Source organism: Solea solea, chromosome 12 (genome assembly GCF_958295425.1).
Source record: "Solea solea chromosome 12, fSolSol10.1, whole genome shotgun sequence".
NCBI lineage: Eukaryota > Metazoa > Chordata > Actinopteri > Pleuronectiformes > Soleidae > Solea > Solea solea.
Genome location: NC_081145.1, coordinates 25,482,499 through 25,501,427, shown reverse-complemented (window position 1 = coordinate 25,501,427; position 18,929 = coordinate 25,482,499). Strand labels below are relative to the sequence as shown.

The following is an 18,929-nucleotide window of genomic DNA, read 5'->3' as shown; positions in this document are numbered from 1 at the left end:
GTGTGGTACTTAGCTAACCAAGCTAGTTAGCTAGCTACTGTACGTGGGTAACTTCAGTGATTAGTTGGCTGACTCAATCAAAATGTGCTCGCTAGCTAGCTAACAGGTTAGCTACTAACATACAAAAGCCAACTTGGATAATGTGAGAGTATCAGTGTTTGAGTTTATTCAATTCAAACTGTCACTTTATTCATTTAATTAAAGGTCCAATATGCAACACTCTGTTTCACACTATGAATTAAATAAATATTGACAGTACGTAGCATCAAGCTGACGGCAAATATGCTGGATTTGTTTTATTTTTTGGGCTAAAATGCTATAGGATTAATATCGGTTTAGCATTTAGCAACAAGAGCACTAAAATACGCAAAAAATCCAACATAAGCCCTCCTCCTGGCCTCATTAATACTTACAGGGTTCCCAAACCTTGGTTGACATCAAATTCAAGAACTTTCCATGACCAATTCCCTCTAATTCAAGGAGAGAATGTGCTGACACAGCTGAAAACACTTGTAAGAGCCTTTCAAGGATTTCAAGGACCTGTGGGAACCCTGTATGTAACATCATGCAAACATGTCCATTATCTTGCATGTTTGTTTTGGTTTTGGACATTCATATTCAAATGTGACCCTTAGTGGCAGGGAAAGTATTGCATATTAGACCTTTAATCTGTTATATGTCATTTGGGTGGGTTTGGTTGTTTCGTTGGTTACTGATCCGACTCGGTATTGAAGCAATGCGACGCCTCCATTTCAAATCTCATAGTGGCCACAGCAGCAGACCTGAACGATAAAAAGATGCTCTTTTCCCACCACATTATTGTACAGGGCGAAAAAACATTCTGAGACAATCTCGTGACTTTGGGCTACTTATATAAGTCAGATTTGACTGTGTCCTTCTATACAAGAACTGGGCAAAACAATGGGTTAAGTTCATGATTTACGGATTGTGAGTGGGGGGGGAAAGGGGAGGGCATTAAACAGAACTGGTTTTCAAACATAATCAAGACTAAAGAAAGACTGGCGGTTCTCACAGTGGCAGCAAACATGCAGGAGCACAGCATCAGGCTGTGGGTGATACTGGATTTAATTTGTAAAGACAGAGACCCACAGGGTGGTGGCTGCACTTCTCACTGTGCTCGTTAGTCTGCCTTTGATATGGATTTCCTCTTACGCCGTCAATACGGTGACCGCGCTAATAGTGTTAGGCTCAGTTCTGAGGGCAGGTGTCGCGGGTGCCACTCCTGTCACATCACTGATTGGTCGATGGCATGGTAGGTACAGCAGAAATACCTTGCCATCGACTTTTCTCCCTGGTCGGTGGCAACAAAGCCTCCTTCAATTACACTTAACACACAGGTGATGTCTTCTTTGGCTGCTCACCTGTTACCTCTCAGTATTTTATCCATAATAACATCATGTAACTATGATACGGGATAAAACCAAACTTTTATTTCCCGGAATAATTGGGTCTCACTTTAGTTTTACATCAGTGTCAGTGTTTACGACTGTGCTGCAGCAGCCATGACCAGCACTAACGGTGTGCTCCAGCCAATCAGAGGTGTTTTTCATGCCTGCCGACTTGTTTACACGCCCGCTTAAAAAAACAAAACATAGATGCACCTCCAATTGGACATATGTCCCTCTTCTACATCTTATTAAAGATGATATATATTTCAGGTTGAAATTGACCTGCAGTCGTGAGGGTCGCCATAGTTACCAGCTGTGATTGGGGTGATCGACAACAGCGTAAAGAGTAAAATACTGGTTGTAGGGAATCACAACTCCACCCGTTAAAACAGAGGGAAGAAAAATAAAAAAAGGGAGTTGGGAGGGGGTTACATTTGTTTTGTCCAGGATGAGCACAACAAACTGACAAGAAAAGAAGTCAATAAAAAAAAAAGGCTAGATAAACAGAATAATAATTCAATATCTTTAAATAGTGTCACACATTTCTTTGTTTGATAATACTAAATTAAAAAGGAAGCTTTCTTCTCTCCCTCCCTTCCTCTCTCTCTCTCTCTCTCTGTCTCTTCTTTGCTCGCCTCTGCTGCTCTGCATGTGCCGCTGACTCGGTCTGACGGGACAGCCAAACTCACCAATCACACGCATGCTCTTTCCTTCGTCGCCATGACAACTACCTGCTGGACATGCCTTCTCTCAGTGCTACTTAACATTAACCTGTGGAGAGACGAAGGTAGCGGGATTAAAAAACAGGACAGGTTTGCATTTACAGTTTTAGTAGAGCAGTGGTTCACAAACTGGGTTTGGGATCCAACAGGTCCCAAAAAACACATTTGGATTTATGTCTAAACATTTAAAAAACAAAAAACAAAAAACATGCTTAAATCAAATCAAAATGATATCAGGCTGTGTACATGTGTATATATATGTTACATTTATTTATATTGTGATTTGGGTCACAATAGTTTGCCGTCTTTAAAAAGTTTAATTTAATGAATTAACTGCATTTTCATCATATTGAGAATCAAATCAATGCAAAGAAAGTTACTTTATGGACTTGCCTTATAGATTTATGTTATTATTTTTTTAAAGTTGCAGTTTAGCTGCCTCCTCTGTTTCATGCCGTGTATTTAAATCGAGTAAAATGTTAAACACAATAAAAGATTAAAAAATAATTGAGATTAACACATTAATGCCAACAATTTTGTCAAATTAACTTAAATACAGTTTGGCCAACTGAGACATTCCAAAGTGCACTGTACCGTACCAAACCGAAACATACCACGATGGAAACACAGCGCTTGACGGCGTCTCACTCACCTGGACTGGGGCTAGTGCAAAAAGTTGTCTACTCTGGCAAAAGAGCAAGAACCGGACCGGACTCGGGCCATGAGCTGAACGCACTCTGTGGCCTGACCCAGCGCTAACATCAGCGGAGGCTGCTTGGGCAGATTTTGCGACTCTAGAGCAGAAAAACACACAATCAGACACAAGGGGGCGCAACAGCCGAGCCACAGTATATCAGAAATGTCTCCATATGAATAATGGCTTTGGTTTTCTCACTATTTGTGTGTCTGCTGTTCTTTTGGGATGTATTTTCTCTCACATTCTCAGAGAATTCTCATGATTTTTTTTACCGTTTAGATTTGCGCCTCAAAGAAAAGTTTGTTATAAACTTGATATCATTACACTAAGGCACTGTGTGGTTTGAACATTATTATATGCCACAGATCCTTTCTGATACAGTTTATTAAAAGCCTGCAGGTGTAGTTTGAAGAAACATATGTTAGTGTCTGTGCGTCTGTGTGTAATCTTTACCCAGTATGGCGCTGTTGAGTGCGGCGCAGAGTGATTCTCTCTGCGTGGGATCTAACTGCTGTCCAACTGGGCAGTTCCACGGGTCTGAGTACGCTAACAGACTGAATGCATCCTACACACAAACACAAACCAACATAAATACAACACCACAGTTCAGTAAAGACACAGACTGCAGCAGATTTTGCCGTTAATGAGCAGTGATTACATAATAACCTTGCATCTTAATGTAGATCATATTAGGCTGCAATGAAAACATTTTAATATTTAAAACAAGCCGTTTGACAAAGAAAATCATTAAAAGTCGATAATTTTTTGTTTGGTGAACAAGAAAAACAAGACATTTGAGAACATCATCATTTCAGAGTTTTGGACACAGCAAACAACGTTTTTTAACATTTTCAGACATTGTAAGGACCAAACAAGTACTCCATTAATCCAGAAAATTGTCAACGTAGTCAGAGCATCGCTCTGTGCCTCCTCAGGAATCTGTTTAAATCCTCACGACTAAATGCATAGCATCACTGAAGACTTTGAACAAACACAGCTAAAGGTGGACCAATTATTGGGTTTACTGAGCGGGTATTTGCTGTTTTTAAATAACCAGCATTGGCAACTTTTTGATTATTACTTGGTCAGCTATTACAAATGACACATTCTCAAAAACGGGACTTTTACTTGACAAAGTTTAGTTTTTTTGCTAAATATATAATTGATTTAATATTTATTTTATTGAAAACACATGTCGATTCTAGAGGCAGAACTTAAGTGTTGTTTCATAACTGGTGACAGAAGTTAAGCATTTAAGCAACGGTTATATATCAATATCAGTTTGAATTCATTTTTTACAGTTTTCAATTTTAACAGACTTTTCCATCCCCCTTATCCGAGTCCCACCGCTGTCATTTGACATTTCAAAATCAACAAAGGGGCTAAATGCAGTTGATTGTACTGTATTTAAACCCCTAAGCAGCTGTTTCCAGGTAATAAACTATATTCAGCATCAAATGACCGAGAACTGGAGTCAGAGAGAAACCAGAGACAATTTAATCATGTGACCAGAACTATGACTTAAAGAGAAGGATTGCTCTGTGTCTCTGTGCAGAGTGCGTTCATGGGTAACAACGACAGGATTGCACAGTTTCACTTGGTTTGGAGTCTCCTGCCCTCTGGTGGTCACAAAAAACACCAACTAATGTGGACATTTCCTTAGGGTGTATTTTGTTGCGATGGTGGTATTTGCAATTATTGCAATTATGTAATTAGTGCAAAATGGTGTGATAGTAGGAAAAAACTGCCCATAGTTGCACAAACAACAACAACACGTTTCCATTATATAATGCATTTGCTATTTAGTTTTCTCCAGGGACTCAAAATGGGAGCACGCTGAGCGTCTCCATCGCTTTCATGAGCGTGTCAAGGATATTTTTGACGAAATAAAGGATCATCAGAAATAAAAACACAGCACTGTTTAGTTTATGAAGATTATCCTTGAGAAGAATTATGTCTGTAACTCTCAAATCTTTGTCAACTACACCCGCCTCTTCTGCATTCTCCCCTCCAGGCTCTGCGCTACGGGTGACAGGGCCTTCAGCATTGCTGGTCCTACAATCTGGAATGTTCTTTCATTATGCCTGTGATAATTCACCTCGCTACAGCTTATAAATCCCAACTAATCACACACCTTTCTAAATGAGCCTTGACTGATGATGGACCAGAATTTGGAACACAATTGTGTTCCTGCTGTTTTACTCTGCTTTTAAATGCTTATCCTGTAAAGTGTCCTTGCGTGTCTTGAAAGGTGTTTAAAAAAACAACATCAACAAATGTATTAATAAGTATTACGTGGGCACATCTGCTCATACTCGGCTCCCTCTCGCTACACAACGGTGAATCATGGATTCATCTTCACAGCAGCGCTGTCCAAATCACACACTGCTCCAGTTCCTGCAACATGTAAACAATTAAGTGACCACGGCTTTGAACTGGTGCCATCACAAGAAATCTCTTCAGCCTGATTCTGGCATCATTTTAATCTGCTGGCTCCCATCTGTTTGTTAGGGTCAAGCCTGTGTGTGTGTGTGTGTGTGTGCATGTGCAGATGTGTGTGTGTGTACCTGTAACATCTTCTTGTGCGTGGCGTTCTTGCCGTATTCGCGGCACAGCTGTTCGCTGAGCGCCTGCAGTTCCCGTCCAAACTGGATCATCCGCTCTGTGGCCGCTTGGTTCCCTCCGCAAAACTGTTTGCCATTAATACAACTCTCATCTGCCGGACACACACACACACACACACACACACACACACAAATAGGAACATAAGAAACTGGAGAGCAAACATAAGACAGCAAAGATGTTTTACCATAAGTGAAAAGGAAGAAGGAAGTCATAGGGAGGGGACAATTCATGGACAATTCTGCATCAATGAAGTGACGGGACATCGATCACAGCTTGTTGATTTTGCAGTTGCTAGAAGCTGCAGCTCGACTGCCATGGTTGCCTTAGTTTTGGATGAAACCTTTCAACTTAATTTGTAAAGAAAAATTGAAATTCATATTTATCTGCTTATACTGATTCACAATAAAGTGAAAGCCATGTGACTGAATGTAGAAAACTGAGGATGGAACTAAAATAAATGAAAAGGAATCATGAGATGAGACGCACAGCCCTGTTACCTCTTTAGGACTTTTTCCGGCATATACACTGAACTTGTCAGGACCAGTAATCCTCATGGAGACCTAAAGCCTCATTTGTGGAACTGGTGAAGTTTAGGGCTAAGATTTGAATTGTATCGTGGTTAGGTAAAGGTAAGGGTTAGGCATTAACCGGTTATGGATAACACGACAGCGACCTTGGTTTTCACGGAAGGAGGTTTATAAATCTAAGTTATTATTATTTTATTATAAAGCGTTGTTAAGGCTGTCCAAATGAATGGAGGTCGATGCAGTGTCTTACGAAGTATAACTACGCAAACTTGTGTGTGTATGTGCGTGTGTGTGTGTGTGTGTGCACATACCTGTGACACCATTGCCAATGCTGTTGTCGTCCGGCTGGAGGATCTCTTCGTGTTTGTACGTGCCGTTCATAATCCGCGCTGAGGAGCCCTCAACAACCCCGTTGGTATAGTGCTCTGCTTCTATTTCCATCTCACTGTCACTGACACACACGAAACACACAGAATGCTTAGTGAGAACCCTCATACTCATAATGCTTCCCTCTTACCCTCACAAATAAATGAGCTAACCCTAACCCAGGCATGTTAAAGGTATAACTGAGCATTAAAGCCACACTCTGTGTTCTCTGTGTTACAGACCGACGTCAGGGCGTCTCACCTGGTTTCCTGGGTGCTGTTGTTGCTGTGTGGCTTGGTGGAGTCAGAGGAGTTGGATTCAGAGTAGTTGACTGAAGAAGGGGAGGAGGAAGTGGAGGAGGAGGCGGAGGACGACGCGCTGGGGTATTTGACGCTGCTGCTTCCGGCGTGGCTCTTTGACTTGTTGGTGGGAGTCACCCCGTTACTGCAGGTGGGACTGTCGGCCCCTGGACAGAGAGGAAGCAAAAATGTGTAACATTTCTGCATTAAGTAGTGTAATTACATCAGCCAAAATGACTTTTAAAATCAACAGAAATGCATGTTCATATCAAAGACAATAAAAATGTACATTCAGCCATGCTTCTGAGCTTCTGTGGAGCTGCTGCTTTGATTCTCATGGAGTTTGGCTTTGAAAATTGTCATAATTAATGTGCTTTTAAATTCTCTAAATCCTTATCTGTACTCAACAAAATGCCAGGACTCTTCAGCTTGAAGCTGCATATCTCCTGGTCCTGCAAATATTTCTCAATAAAAGCCTTGTTGATGAAAACTAATGGAATCAGGGAACAGGAAATGCTTTTACTCTGAAATAGGTGTGTTTGTGAAATAAGCAGCTGTGTTTAGAAGAGCAATAAAACATATCACAAACTTGGCTGATCGTAGTGTGGAATGTGCAACTTAAAAAAGATGGAATACAAAGAGAGGATCGGTCACTTAATCAGGAAGTGAACTGCAGCTCTTCCATGTTGCTGCTCCCTGACATCATCAAACTCAGTCTTCAGTGAGAGGCGGAGACACTCATTGTCTTGTGTGTGTACCTCCAGTGTGCAGGTGTGTGTTGCTGGCTCCGTGACGGGGGCTGAAGCTGGGGGAACCGGGGTAACTGTCCTGTGACTTTGGGGAGCGAATGGTCAAGCAGCGAACCTCACTATCTGTACCGTTCACCATCTCCACAAACTGACGACACCTAAAAAGGACAGAGAAGGCGGGTTTTAATGGCAATTACTCGGATATAAAAAATAAGTTCCAGTAGCAGTTTTTCATTTTCTGACATCTTAAGTTTAAGTTTAAATATTGATTATGTCCCAGTGCATTTAAAAACAAACAAATGTATTTGAACAGCTGTGTCCTATTGACCCTAAATGATCATCAGTCACTTTGGGGGGAAAAAAACACAAATTCACACACTAAAAAAAGTATAGCTTCCTCTTAACAACTGTTAAGTGCAGCTCAAGTTTAAAAAAGATCTGTATTGTATGCATTACATACTTTTTCACATATGACACATGTAGTGATTCTACGTGATTCATTTAAGTAAAACAATATTTCAAACTGTTTGCTCATGCACCTAATTTATCTGTCTATTCATGTGTTCTTCACCGGCTTCTGTTGTTCCGTGCTTTGACAGATAACATAATATTGATTGTTGTGATTGTAATTGGGGGTAAGTCCTTCTGGGATCAATAAAACTGTCTGAACCTAAATCCTGTAATAAGACCAACTACTGAGATGTCCAGTAGATTAGTTAGATTTTTGAGCCGTATATGGATATGAAAAGGCTGCAACTAATAATTAATTATCGATTCATCCACAGATTCATTTGTCAAATAATCGATTACATGTTTGGCCCAAAAAAATGCCTGGAAATGACTGCTTTGTTTTATGTACTCATCGATCTATAATCGGAGGGATTTCTGGCACTGGTATCAGTGTGAGAACATCTCCATTCCACTGCTTCTGATCTAAATCCTCTGAACCCGCTGACTTACTTTAACATGAATAGTAGGTTGGGGTTGTGCTCTAACAGGCTGGGATAAAGCTGCTGTGTAGCCTCTATGGCTTCGCCCACCCGTCCTGCCAGCACCAGCTTTTGTATTCCTATTAGACAGAAGAAGAAAAAAAGAAAGAAGAAAAGAAAAGAAACAAGATGCTATTTATAGTATATTGATTGAAAGGAACCAAAGTTTCCACTGCACATATTTGATGGAGGCCAGTGTGTCCTTCGTCGAGGCCACGGGTCACCAGGAATAAACACACACACACTCACTCCCTCAGTATCTGCTGTCAATATGTCTGGCCACTCACTCTGTCTGTTCTTAATAGACATCTGGTCCTCTTGTATTGTTGTCTCTGTGGCTCTGGCGAAAGCTGTGGCGGTGGCACAGTACCCATGATGCACCAGGTAGCTGGAAACCATACTAAAGACAATACACAGAGGGAAAAAAGACCCATGTATAATTAAGTATAATAAGTATAAGTACATACATACATGTTTTCCTTGTCCTTTTTCTTTGATATTTATGTTTTCAACATTACATCTCCATCAAACAGTTTCCAGTTTAACCACAGGTGCACCCATGGTAATTTGCCGTGGGAATAATACACAACTCCTTATATGGACATCCTGGGGGTGTGTGTTTGTTATTGTTATGTGTTATTGAGTCAAAGTTATGATTCATTTTATATGGCATTTTTAGTAGCGATATAAAGTAGCAATAATTGTGCAAAAGTCACAAAATCACACTGTGTTTACTAAAAAATACATTTCACATTCTTATAGCTTCTGTATTTACTGTGTTTAAACATAGTGATGGAAACTTTTCAAAAAAATGCTTAAATGAATCTGATTCTAATCTGATGGAGAAGGTCAGCTTTTCCATCACATACTCTAAATAATGTACATTACTTAATTAACCCAATCTTCTCCCTTAACACAAAGCTTTTATGTTGATCCCAAACGATAGGTCGTGAATCTTACTTCTGCAGGACAGACTGCCACTCTCCCAGACGCTCTCCTATGGGGAAGCGGGCGATCATGCCGTGGATCTTGGCTCGCCACTCGCTCATGTAGTCCTCGATGTCAAACACAAACGGCTGCTGGCCGAAATTAGCGTCTACGATCTCGCCCGGTGTCTGGAGACCCACGGTGGGATACAGGTTGGGCTGGAGAGGAAAAGTCATTCAGCAGTCAATAATAAAGATACAGAGACCTTCAATACACTTCAGAAAGGAAATTCACATACGCAAAGACTTCCTGAACTGCAGACTTTTCCTCGTGCTAGTTTAGTTTAGTTTGACCAAGGACTTCTCATAAAAGCAGATAAATGTGTGTTTTGTTTATTTTTATAAATTTCTACCAACATGACCAATATTTAAACAATTATGTTTACATTTTTTTTTTTTAATAACTTGTTTTCACCTCTTTATTACAAAAATCCAGGTATTAAGGGTGTCTTTTTTGTTTAATGTAGGGGTTAATGTTTCAGGGTGTTTTATAAACAAGTTTTCTTAATGAAAAAATAGACGTATCATGGAATCATAGCAATATTGATAATATAACAATAATAATAATAATAATAATAATGATAATACCAAGCTATTTTCCTGTATATTGGCAGCTATTTGGACACAATTGTTGTCAAACATTAAAAAATAGGGGTTTGTTTTGCTGCGTAAAATCTGAAATGAGGAAATGGCTACTTACAGGGAGGTCAGTGAAGGCCACACCTACAAGAAAAAAAGGACAAATAGTTGAAAATGAACTTCATTATACGTATACTATATATGCCTGACAGCTACAAAACTAAATATATTCAGCATAGTTCATTAACCAACCTAAACTGATGCCATTTTTGGTGTAAAAGCAAGTGTTGTTTATGAGGTTAACACAGCAGCCAATCACATCGCCTGTGGTGAATGTCGGGCCGTATGGTTGGCCAGTCCCGGAGGAGCAGAAGGAGTGGCCGTCGTCTCCATGGTAACCGTATGAGTGCTTGTCCCAGCCTGAAATAGCACAAACGGATTAGGATTAATGTTTAATTTTATACTTGACCTCTTGTGAATAATAAAAAATAAAAAAGTGTCGTTTAGTGAAATGCTTCAGCACAGACAGTGGAAAAGGAGGATGATAAATGTTTGTTGTTGTTGTTGTTTTCAGTTGGACACTTCAAGCGGGAGCAGCTCAGTTCATGAACTGCTTCTAATTCTGGAGCATGTGAGGTGAAGTAACGCGCTCGCGGTCACTTGTTAACTGCTGAGGGAAAGAAGATGGAGACAGTTACTCATTGACTTCTGCCTGCTCAGATTTTCCCATCTGACTACCACTGCCTGCCGGGCGTCTCGTGAAAATTCACATACACACGCACACACTCTCTTCCCTTGACAGTTTGGCATGTAGTGCAGTGCCATGAATGTCCAGCAGGAGGAACTTGTCTATGAGAAGAAACTGGTGAGTCACTGGCATCAGGAACAGCAGCAGTGAACAGGAACATGTCATGATTTACTCATTAAACTACTTTTTCAAATGTTCCCATTTTATTTTTTGTCTTTTTATACCCAGTAAGAACCACCTGAGAAAATACTGAGCTCTGGGAGTAACACCATTATCCCCAACGTGAAAATACAGTGTAAATGCAGACTGAACATGTAAACACAGGCGAGATGGAGGCTATTATTGCACACCTATTATCTTTTGTAGGTTTGATAGTTTTGGTCAAAAGCTGCGTTGCGAGTTAAACGGTCTGAATGGTGTTGACTGTGGTGAAATAATGACGCCACTTTGTTGCGACATTTTCTACTTTATTCAGTCAGTGGAAATCAATTTACTACAACAGTGGTTGTCAAACTTTTTATACCAAAGTACCACCAGAGACAATACTGAGCTCTCGGAGTAACACCATTATCTCCAACATTAAAATACAGTGGTGGAAATAGGTCGAGTAAAGTCAGCTACAGACTTTTTACGTTCTCTCATCATCCTACTCTTCCTCACATATACTTCACATACTGGTATAGTCAGATTAGATTAAGATGGAGCGAGAGATAAGGTTGATTTATTGTTATTTGTTTCATCGGTCAAAATTCCTCAGCTCCACTCTGATCACATACACGTACCACAGTTTAAGAAATAATATCCTGTCAAAGTTTATTTGGTACAAATGATCGCTAATAAGAGAAGGGAAGCAGCCCGAAGACGATCGGGAATGTGAAACTGAGGCTCACACGTCGTTAGTTTCATTTTTACACTTTGTGCTTTATGTACTGTGACATGTCTCACTGTCCTCCGTGGAAAAGGCCCATCAAGTCTCTTAGAGTTAATATATTACGGTTCGCGGCCGTTTCAAAGGAAACAAGGTCCGTTTGTGAACCTTCTACACGTATGTTCAAAGTGCTTTCATGTACTTTTGTGATACTGTACTACATGATTATGTAAATGTACATTTACTGCTCAAGTAACGTGAGTTTAAAATTAAAACTAGTGTTGCATAAAATAGGCTCTGGTTTCTCTATAAATGTAACATCTCTCCATCAATTTAAGGAACATTTTGTCTGTTAATTGTATAAATGTCCAACGGTTGACTTAGAGAATGTCAAATTTGACAAGTGAAGTACTAAGGTCACCAGTGTGCGCAGTGCTGACTTTGGCGTTATGTTACATGTTTAAATTATCTGTTTTTTTTAATGTGAGGGGAAAAGCCAAAATAGTGATCTCACTGTCAAAGCATGGGTATGTGGCGCCACCTTATGGAAGGTTTACAACGAAGACACGAGCCAAATGAAAATATAATCAATATTTCAGAATAACTTACTAAGTTTCAATCATTCTGATCCAAATCTTTTGAACGGCTCTTTGAAAGGAACGGCTCCTCGAGATTCCGGCTCCCTTCAAAGAGCCATAAATCCCAGCTCTCGCGGTCAGTGGCAGAAAACTTGAACCATCACTTCAAGTGAAACTTTAAATGCATATAAAGTTTTCACACTATTTAATGTCATTGTGTCTTTCACTTCTACTGCAGTTAAATAAACAGTATATACTTACATTTGCTTACTGCAATATTTATTCCTGGGAATCTTCCTAGGCTATTGGTAAGAAATTAAAAACATTTTCACATGACGTCATCATCAAGCTCATAGAAAAGAACATCCTCAAACCCTTTAAAGATGATGTGATTGTGCCAGAGATTCACTGTAACCACTGACAAAGAGAAAGAAGCCCCTGTGCACACATGCAGTCACTGTCATCTGACCTCAAACCACCTCTGTATATTTAACTGCCACTCTTTAAAGAGGCTGTAAATCAATCCCTGCATTTGCCTCACAGGACAGATTCCCTAACAACACCAAATCTCTGATCAGTCAAACGTCGCTCCGACAAAAACATCCGGAAAACAAAGCAGATTTTTAGAGAACGGAGGGTTAGTAAGGCCAAACTGGCTGCTTCATGCTGTCCGGTAATAAGAGACGACTGGACTGCAAAGACAAAACAGGAGCAGACAACGGGACTGGGCTCTGCAGCGAGATTCCTTTACAGCACAAGTGCCAACATCAGAGATTGACGCTGGAGAGGGGTCTGTGTGTCTGTGTGTCTGTGTGTCGCGACCAGAGGTCAACAGATATGCACGTCTCTGCGGTGGATGTGGATTTCTTAAGCCAATTTTCTTTTTACTTCCATCTGATAGAATATGAGTGTTTAATCAAAACTAGGGCTGCAACTAACAATTACTTTCATAATCGATTAAATGAGAGATTATTTGGCCCATAAAAATGATGATGTTTTGTTCACAAAAGCAAAGAAACCAGAAAATATTAAATTCAGAGAACTTGTTTTAATTCTTTAAAGTTCACTCAAATCTGATTATAATAGCTGATTTAATAATCGATTAATCGAATAATTGTTTCAATCATGATCATAATAAATCCTCAGTAACTGAATTTATTGAACCACTGTCTCAATCTACATTTTACGGCTGTCCTTCAGTGCAATTACATGCATACAATTAGGGCTAAAACACTGACTCGAACTATTTTGATCATCAATTAATCAGTTTGAGTGTTTATTTTAAAGAATTAAGTTAAGTTACTAAATTAAATTAAGTTTCTCTGATTTTTCAGCTTCTAAAATGTGAATATTTTCTGGTTTCTTTGCTCCATACAACAAAGAAATGATTTTGGTTTGTGGAAAAAACAAGACATTTGACAAAAATCAACATTTTCTGATATTTTATGGAATTAAGGTATTAACAGTTCGTTACAGCCCAACGTACAATAACATTACGTTACTTGGTGTCTCAAAAGCGATATAATATCGCGATATTTCCCTGTATCACTGTATTTTTCTCCCACCCTATAATAGCAGCACAAGTTTCACTCAGAGTGACTCCACTCACTGTAATGTAAGGGTGACCTCAGTCTAACCCTTATCACGTGACACTGATTTTTATTCTATCTTTTTATTTTGCTACTTCCTGACTTCTCATGTGATCCTGTGTGATTCTGCAAACCTTAAGTTCCCCCCCCACCCCTGCGTACAGTATAATTAAGTCCACTTGTAGTCTCACCGCCTCTCTGGCAGCGATTTGGACGACCGGCCCGCTGAGCCTCAGGTTCTATACTTGTGGTGTTTTGCAGGAATTCCTCCTCGTGAAAAGAGCCTGAAGTGGACAACAGCGCTCAGCTTCAGCTCACTGCACTGCTGCTCTGTCAGCGTCTCGCCTCAATCACAGCTGCTCCACCTTTGCCAAAAAAAGCAAAGTGGAGTTTGTGGAAGTAGGTCATGGGTGAGCAGAGACATTGTAATGTGTACTTGTTTATATGTTTATGAGTGTATATGAACGCATTAACCCAAGGCCAAACGTGTGGATGAGTATTTTTATCACAAGCGGCTGTGGTGTGTTTCTCATTTGGAATGGACTGGAGTGCATACTGTTCCCTGACGGTCCATCATGCCTTCTTTTTGTGTACATGTGTATAAACTTCTACGTGTCAGTTTGTGTGTGTGTGTGTGTGTGTGTGGTGAGGTATTAGATTAATCTGCTGACAGGGATATTGCCTCTAAAGCCAGGCTCACTGCTCCAACATGCTAATGAAATGGGCAGGCATCCACAGCAGGATCAGACACAGAGGTCAGCAGTGGACAACACTGAACTATTAAGAGACACACACATACAAACACACACACACACAATCACACTCACGTACACTCTATGTATGTATGCATATGTGTGTGTGTGTGTGTGTGTGTACACATGCATACATGTATACATATACACACACACATACGTGTATACATATATACACATATACAGTACATACATGCAGTATGCACATATACATACATACATACATACATACATATATACACATATGTAATATATATTTATAATTGAATTTGAAAAATCAATATTTGAAATATTGCAATATTTTGCATGGTGATATCACATTTGAACACCAAGTATCTTTATATATTTTTTGAGTATATACAGTATTTGTTTAACTTATGTTACAAATAAAAAGGTTACTTTTTTTGGATTAGTATAAAAAATAGATTTTTTTAGTCCACCAGACACAGTCACAAAGAAACCAGAAAATATTCAGATATGAGAAGCTGAAAAGTTTGTTTTAATTATTTAATTATTATTTAATTATTATTTAATAATTGTTTTTGTTTTGTTTTTAATATTTTCTAAAATATGGCAGCCTATCACAATTTTACTGAAATCTCCCCTCATACTTTATCAGTCGTGACCCATGACCACATAAGTTGTTAATTCTGTCTCTATTTGTACAGGCAAGTGAGACAAATTCCTTGTATATATGTATATTGTCAATAATTGGATTCTGATTTATTGCATGTTATATCAGACTCAAAATATTTAAAAATGTTACTGAATATCGCATGTATTACACAGTGTATGACACTTCACACGTGCTAATGAACATAAGAGTGAGGACACACACACGCACGTTTGTACGTACGCACACACAAAGAATTCAGAACAAACACTGGCACACAAACACATTAAGTCAGTCTACCACGGCCACGGACAGTCTGTAGTGGAGTCCTAGCAACCAAAAATATTTTCATAACTAATGTGTCAGCAGGTACGGAAAACATGTCGGTGTTCACGCAACACTCTTTCCACGCTGTTCCACCCCTTTGTGTGACATTTGACACGAGTGGAACTGGAAGAGAGGGGAGCGAATGATCTCTGTGTGTGTGTGTGTTCACTTGTACTTGTGACCTCTTTAGGAACTTTTTCTGACCTTGTCAGGACCAGTAGTCCTCACGGAAACCAAAACCAGGTCACAATACAGCAGAACCTAATTTCTGAGAAACTGGTTATGTATAATGCCAATATTTGGATTGTGATTAGGGTTAGACATTAGCTGGTTACAGTTAAGGACAGGGATTATGCTTTGTTTAGTCTGTCTAAATGAATGGAAGTCATTGCAGTGTCCTTTAAAGGATAGCCGTGTGTGTGTGTGTGTGTGTGTGTGTGTGTGTGTGTGTGTGTGTGTGTGTGTGTGTGTGTGTGTGTGTGTGTGTGTGTGTGCGTGTGGATGCAGTACGCTGAACTTGCTGCATCAGTTTCGACAGCATTCCACAAGCCGAGGTCACCGGACAGCTCTTGACTGGTCAATGAGCAGGTCACCAGACAGGACTGGAAAACTTAACAGTGTGATTGGTCACAGCAGCAGAGCGGAGCTGTGATTGGTTAGTTAAAAGGCAAGTGGGCTTAAGCCAGGCTCTGGGCTGCTTTATGGCTCTTTCTGGCTACTACGCTTCCTTGTATGTCATCATCGGGGATTGCTGAACCATTCACCGATGTCACTGTGTGTATTGACGTGTGTCCGGGCCTAAATAGATGTGGTGAGTCAGGGGCAGAGGGCACAAGAAGAAAGATAACAGTGACACGGGAAGAATAACAGTGGAGGACAAAGAAGGGAGAATGAATTATCCCCTCTCTTTATGTTATAAATTGTGACCCAAAGGCCAGGTCCACACATTAATGTTTTGTTTTTTTCTGTGCGTTTGTCCTTTCATCATTCATACGTACACAAACTATGGGTTAGGTCTCTGGAAATGCAAAATTTCCAGTTTATTCCTGTTCATTCCCTGTTTGTAAGGAGCATATTTTCTGAAACAAAGTGAAGTTATGATGTCATTAAGCTGCTTGAGGTGCTTTTGTTAGACATTCGGAAGCAAGGGTGAAGGATGTGGTTAGAGGCGGGCACAAAAAAAAGCACCTGGTTAGTGTTCGGGGTTAGATTTGATGGTGAAAACACATCATAGCCTTAGTCAAAATAAACAAAAATACTGCTACAGATGTAGACCTCTAATCCACCGAGGGTGTAACATTCACACGATACTGCAAACAACAACGCATGTTCACAGCACAAGACACATTTAAATGTGTGTAATTGAGCGGAGACTCAGGAACAGCACATTCACATGCACAGTACATGTCCTGACATGTTCTCTTTCTGCAGCTGTCAAAACTGCTCCCACCAAAATCCAAAAACCACATGCGAGGCCACATGTCATCATCTCCTGCTTTCATCTCCAAATAATCTCGCAGAGGTTGGAAAACTGCCAGCTGTGAGTTCACTGATATACCATACATAATCCATTTCCTGTCACTTTCTTTATTCCATTAATCTGGCCCTTCACGTCATGCCTCCAACTCCAAAAATGATCACGGTTGTTGGAATGAAAACAATGGACCAGTTGCTTCTAATCACCGCAACCTCCATATTGTGATATTAAGCCGAACACATTCACAGCTCTATCAGGGGTTGATTGTAATCTGAGCGACTCAGGTCAGAGAGCTGGAGCTATAAGCCAAAAAGTGATAAAACCATGTTAAGGGTCAAGTTTTTGCTTGCTGCTAAAAAGATGCTTAAAAGGTCTCGTGTTCAAAATTCAGGTGAAATTATTGTCATTTGGCAATCATTTTTACAGGGGCCGCCATTTTGTGTTTTTACAATAGCCCACAATGGACAAACTGAACATCTTTATAGTGATTATTTTCTCAAATAATTACTTACGTATAAGGAAGTAATGATGGCATTCTCAAATGTGTTTGTTTGTCCACAACCAAAAATGATTCCGTTTTATTGATTTCTTTGATAAATGGAGCAAAGAAACCAGAAAATATTCACATTTAAGAAGCAGAAAACTCTGAGAACTTGTTTTAATTATTAAAAAAAACCACAAATGCTCAAACCAATTAAATGATTATCAAAATAGTTGGAGTTTAATTTAATAATCAATCAATCATCGATTAATCATTGCAGCCTAAATGCTTACTGAAGGCTACATGTTCTCAAACACACTTGGAAGGGAAGGGCGAGTGATATTTAGCCATTATAAAAATAACAACAACAACAACAACAACAACCACCATTCATTTTGCAAAATGTTGTGATCAGCTAAGTGGTAGGGAAGGCTTCATACCACTTTTGTACAACTAATCGTTTAACCAAATATTAATCGATTGCTAAATTAATCACCAACTATTTGGATTGGATTGGATTGGATTGAGATAGATTTTTTTGTTTTTTGATTTTTTTTGATTTTTCAGCTCCTGAAATGTGAATATTTTCTGGTTTCTTAGCTACGTATTACAAAAAAAACATTAAAACTAAACTTCAGTTGATGACCTGGATGACTGAGGACCTTCACTGACAAACAATTTTGGTTTGTGGACTAACAAAGACATTTGACATCATAATTTTGAGGTTTGGGAAACGTCTAATCCATTCATCAAGAAACAAGAATCAGTATGGACTGACACCACATCACTCCTACAAAGTGGTGGAAAGTCTGGCCCCAAACCAGCAAACCAATGTTACTGCTGGGTATTGACGTGATGTGATTATGTGATTATGTGCTCTGACCTTGAGCATCCTTATTCTTCTTCACCCCATCTCGCTAATTGCTTCAACTACAGAATTATACTGTGAAGCCACCTTGACAGCAAGCGTAAACACCCTCACATTAGAGATTCAGCACTGACGGATAAAACAAATGTCATCCTCCTTCACTGTGTTGTTGTAACATCACCGCACAAGATACTCACCAGGCAGTCTGTTCATGTTGACACCCTGTGCTGACAGTCCAATACCCATGTACCTGCAAACACACAGGAGACAAACAAAATGACACTTTTGAAGGCTTTGCATGGACAGATGTACTTTAGTGATCCCAGAGGACTGTGAAATTACTCTGCTACATCTGGCACAAAACATTAGAATATACTCTACATTAAAAGGTAGACTAGAATAAAATAGAAAAGAAAAAAGAATACTAAATGTATACAAAATTACAACTTTATATTAACATATGACGGTATAAACTGACCGGCACCAGGATTTCAATGGGGTTATTTACATGGAATCAGTGCTTTGGGAGCCCTGTTTTTGAAAAGCAGGTCCCATAGTGAAAAGAATCTCATAAGAACACTCTTGATTTTTCGTGTATACAGCCAATGTACAAATTTGGGTACAAACTATAGCCTCATAGTTTGTACACAGCACGGGGGGTTGTCCGTACGAAGACATGT

At 39.6% G+C, this 18,929-nt stretch overlaps 1 protein-coding gene across 1 annotated transcript in view; it reads right to left on the bottom strand.

Annotated features, from left to right (window-relative positions):
* Positions 1-257: 257 nt before the first annotated feature.
* ranbp10 (RAN binding protein 10) overlaps positions 258-18,929 on the bottom strand; it is a 32,430-nt gene continuing 13,758 nt past the window's right edge. Inside the window, exons 3-15 of the mRNA XM_058644713.1 lie at positions 18,447-18,499; positions 10,201-10,368; positions 10,070-10,092; positions 9,344-9,528; positions 8,671-8,783; positions 8,355-8,463; positions 7,404-7,552; positions 6,608-6,812; positions 6,292-6,431; positions 5,396-5,544; positions 3,282-3,393; positions 2,784-2,925; positions 258-2,180 (exon numbers count right to left, since the gene is read on the bottom strand). Coding sequence (XP_058500696.1) covers positions 2,795-2,925; positions 3,282-3,393; positions 5,396-5,544; positions 6,292-6,431; positions 6,608-6,812; positions 7,404-7,552; positions 8,355-8,463; positions 8,671-8,783; positions 9,344-9,528; positions 10,070-10,092; positions 10,201-10,368; positions 18,447-18,499 — 1,537 coding nt within the window. The 3' untranslated portion in view covers positions 258-2,180; positions 2,784-2,794. The remainder of the gene's footprint in view (positions 2,181-2,783; positions 2,926-3,281; positions 3,394-5,395; positions 5,545-6,291; positions 6,432-6,607; positions 6,813-7,403; positions 7,553-8,354; positions 8,464-8,670; positions 8,784-9,343; positions 9,529-10,069; positions 10,093-10,200; positions 10,369-18,446; positions 18,500-18,929) is intronic.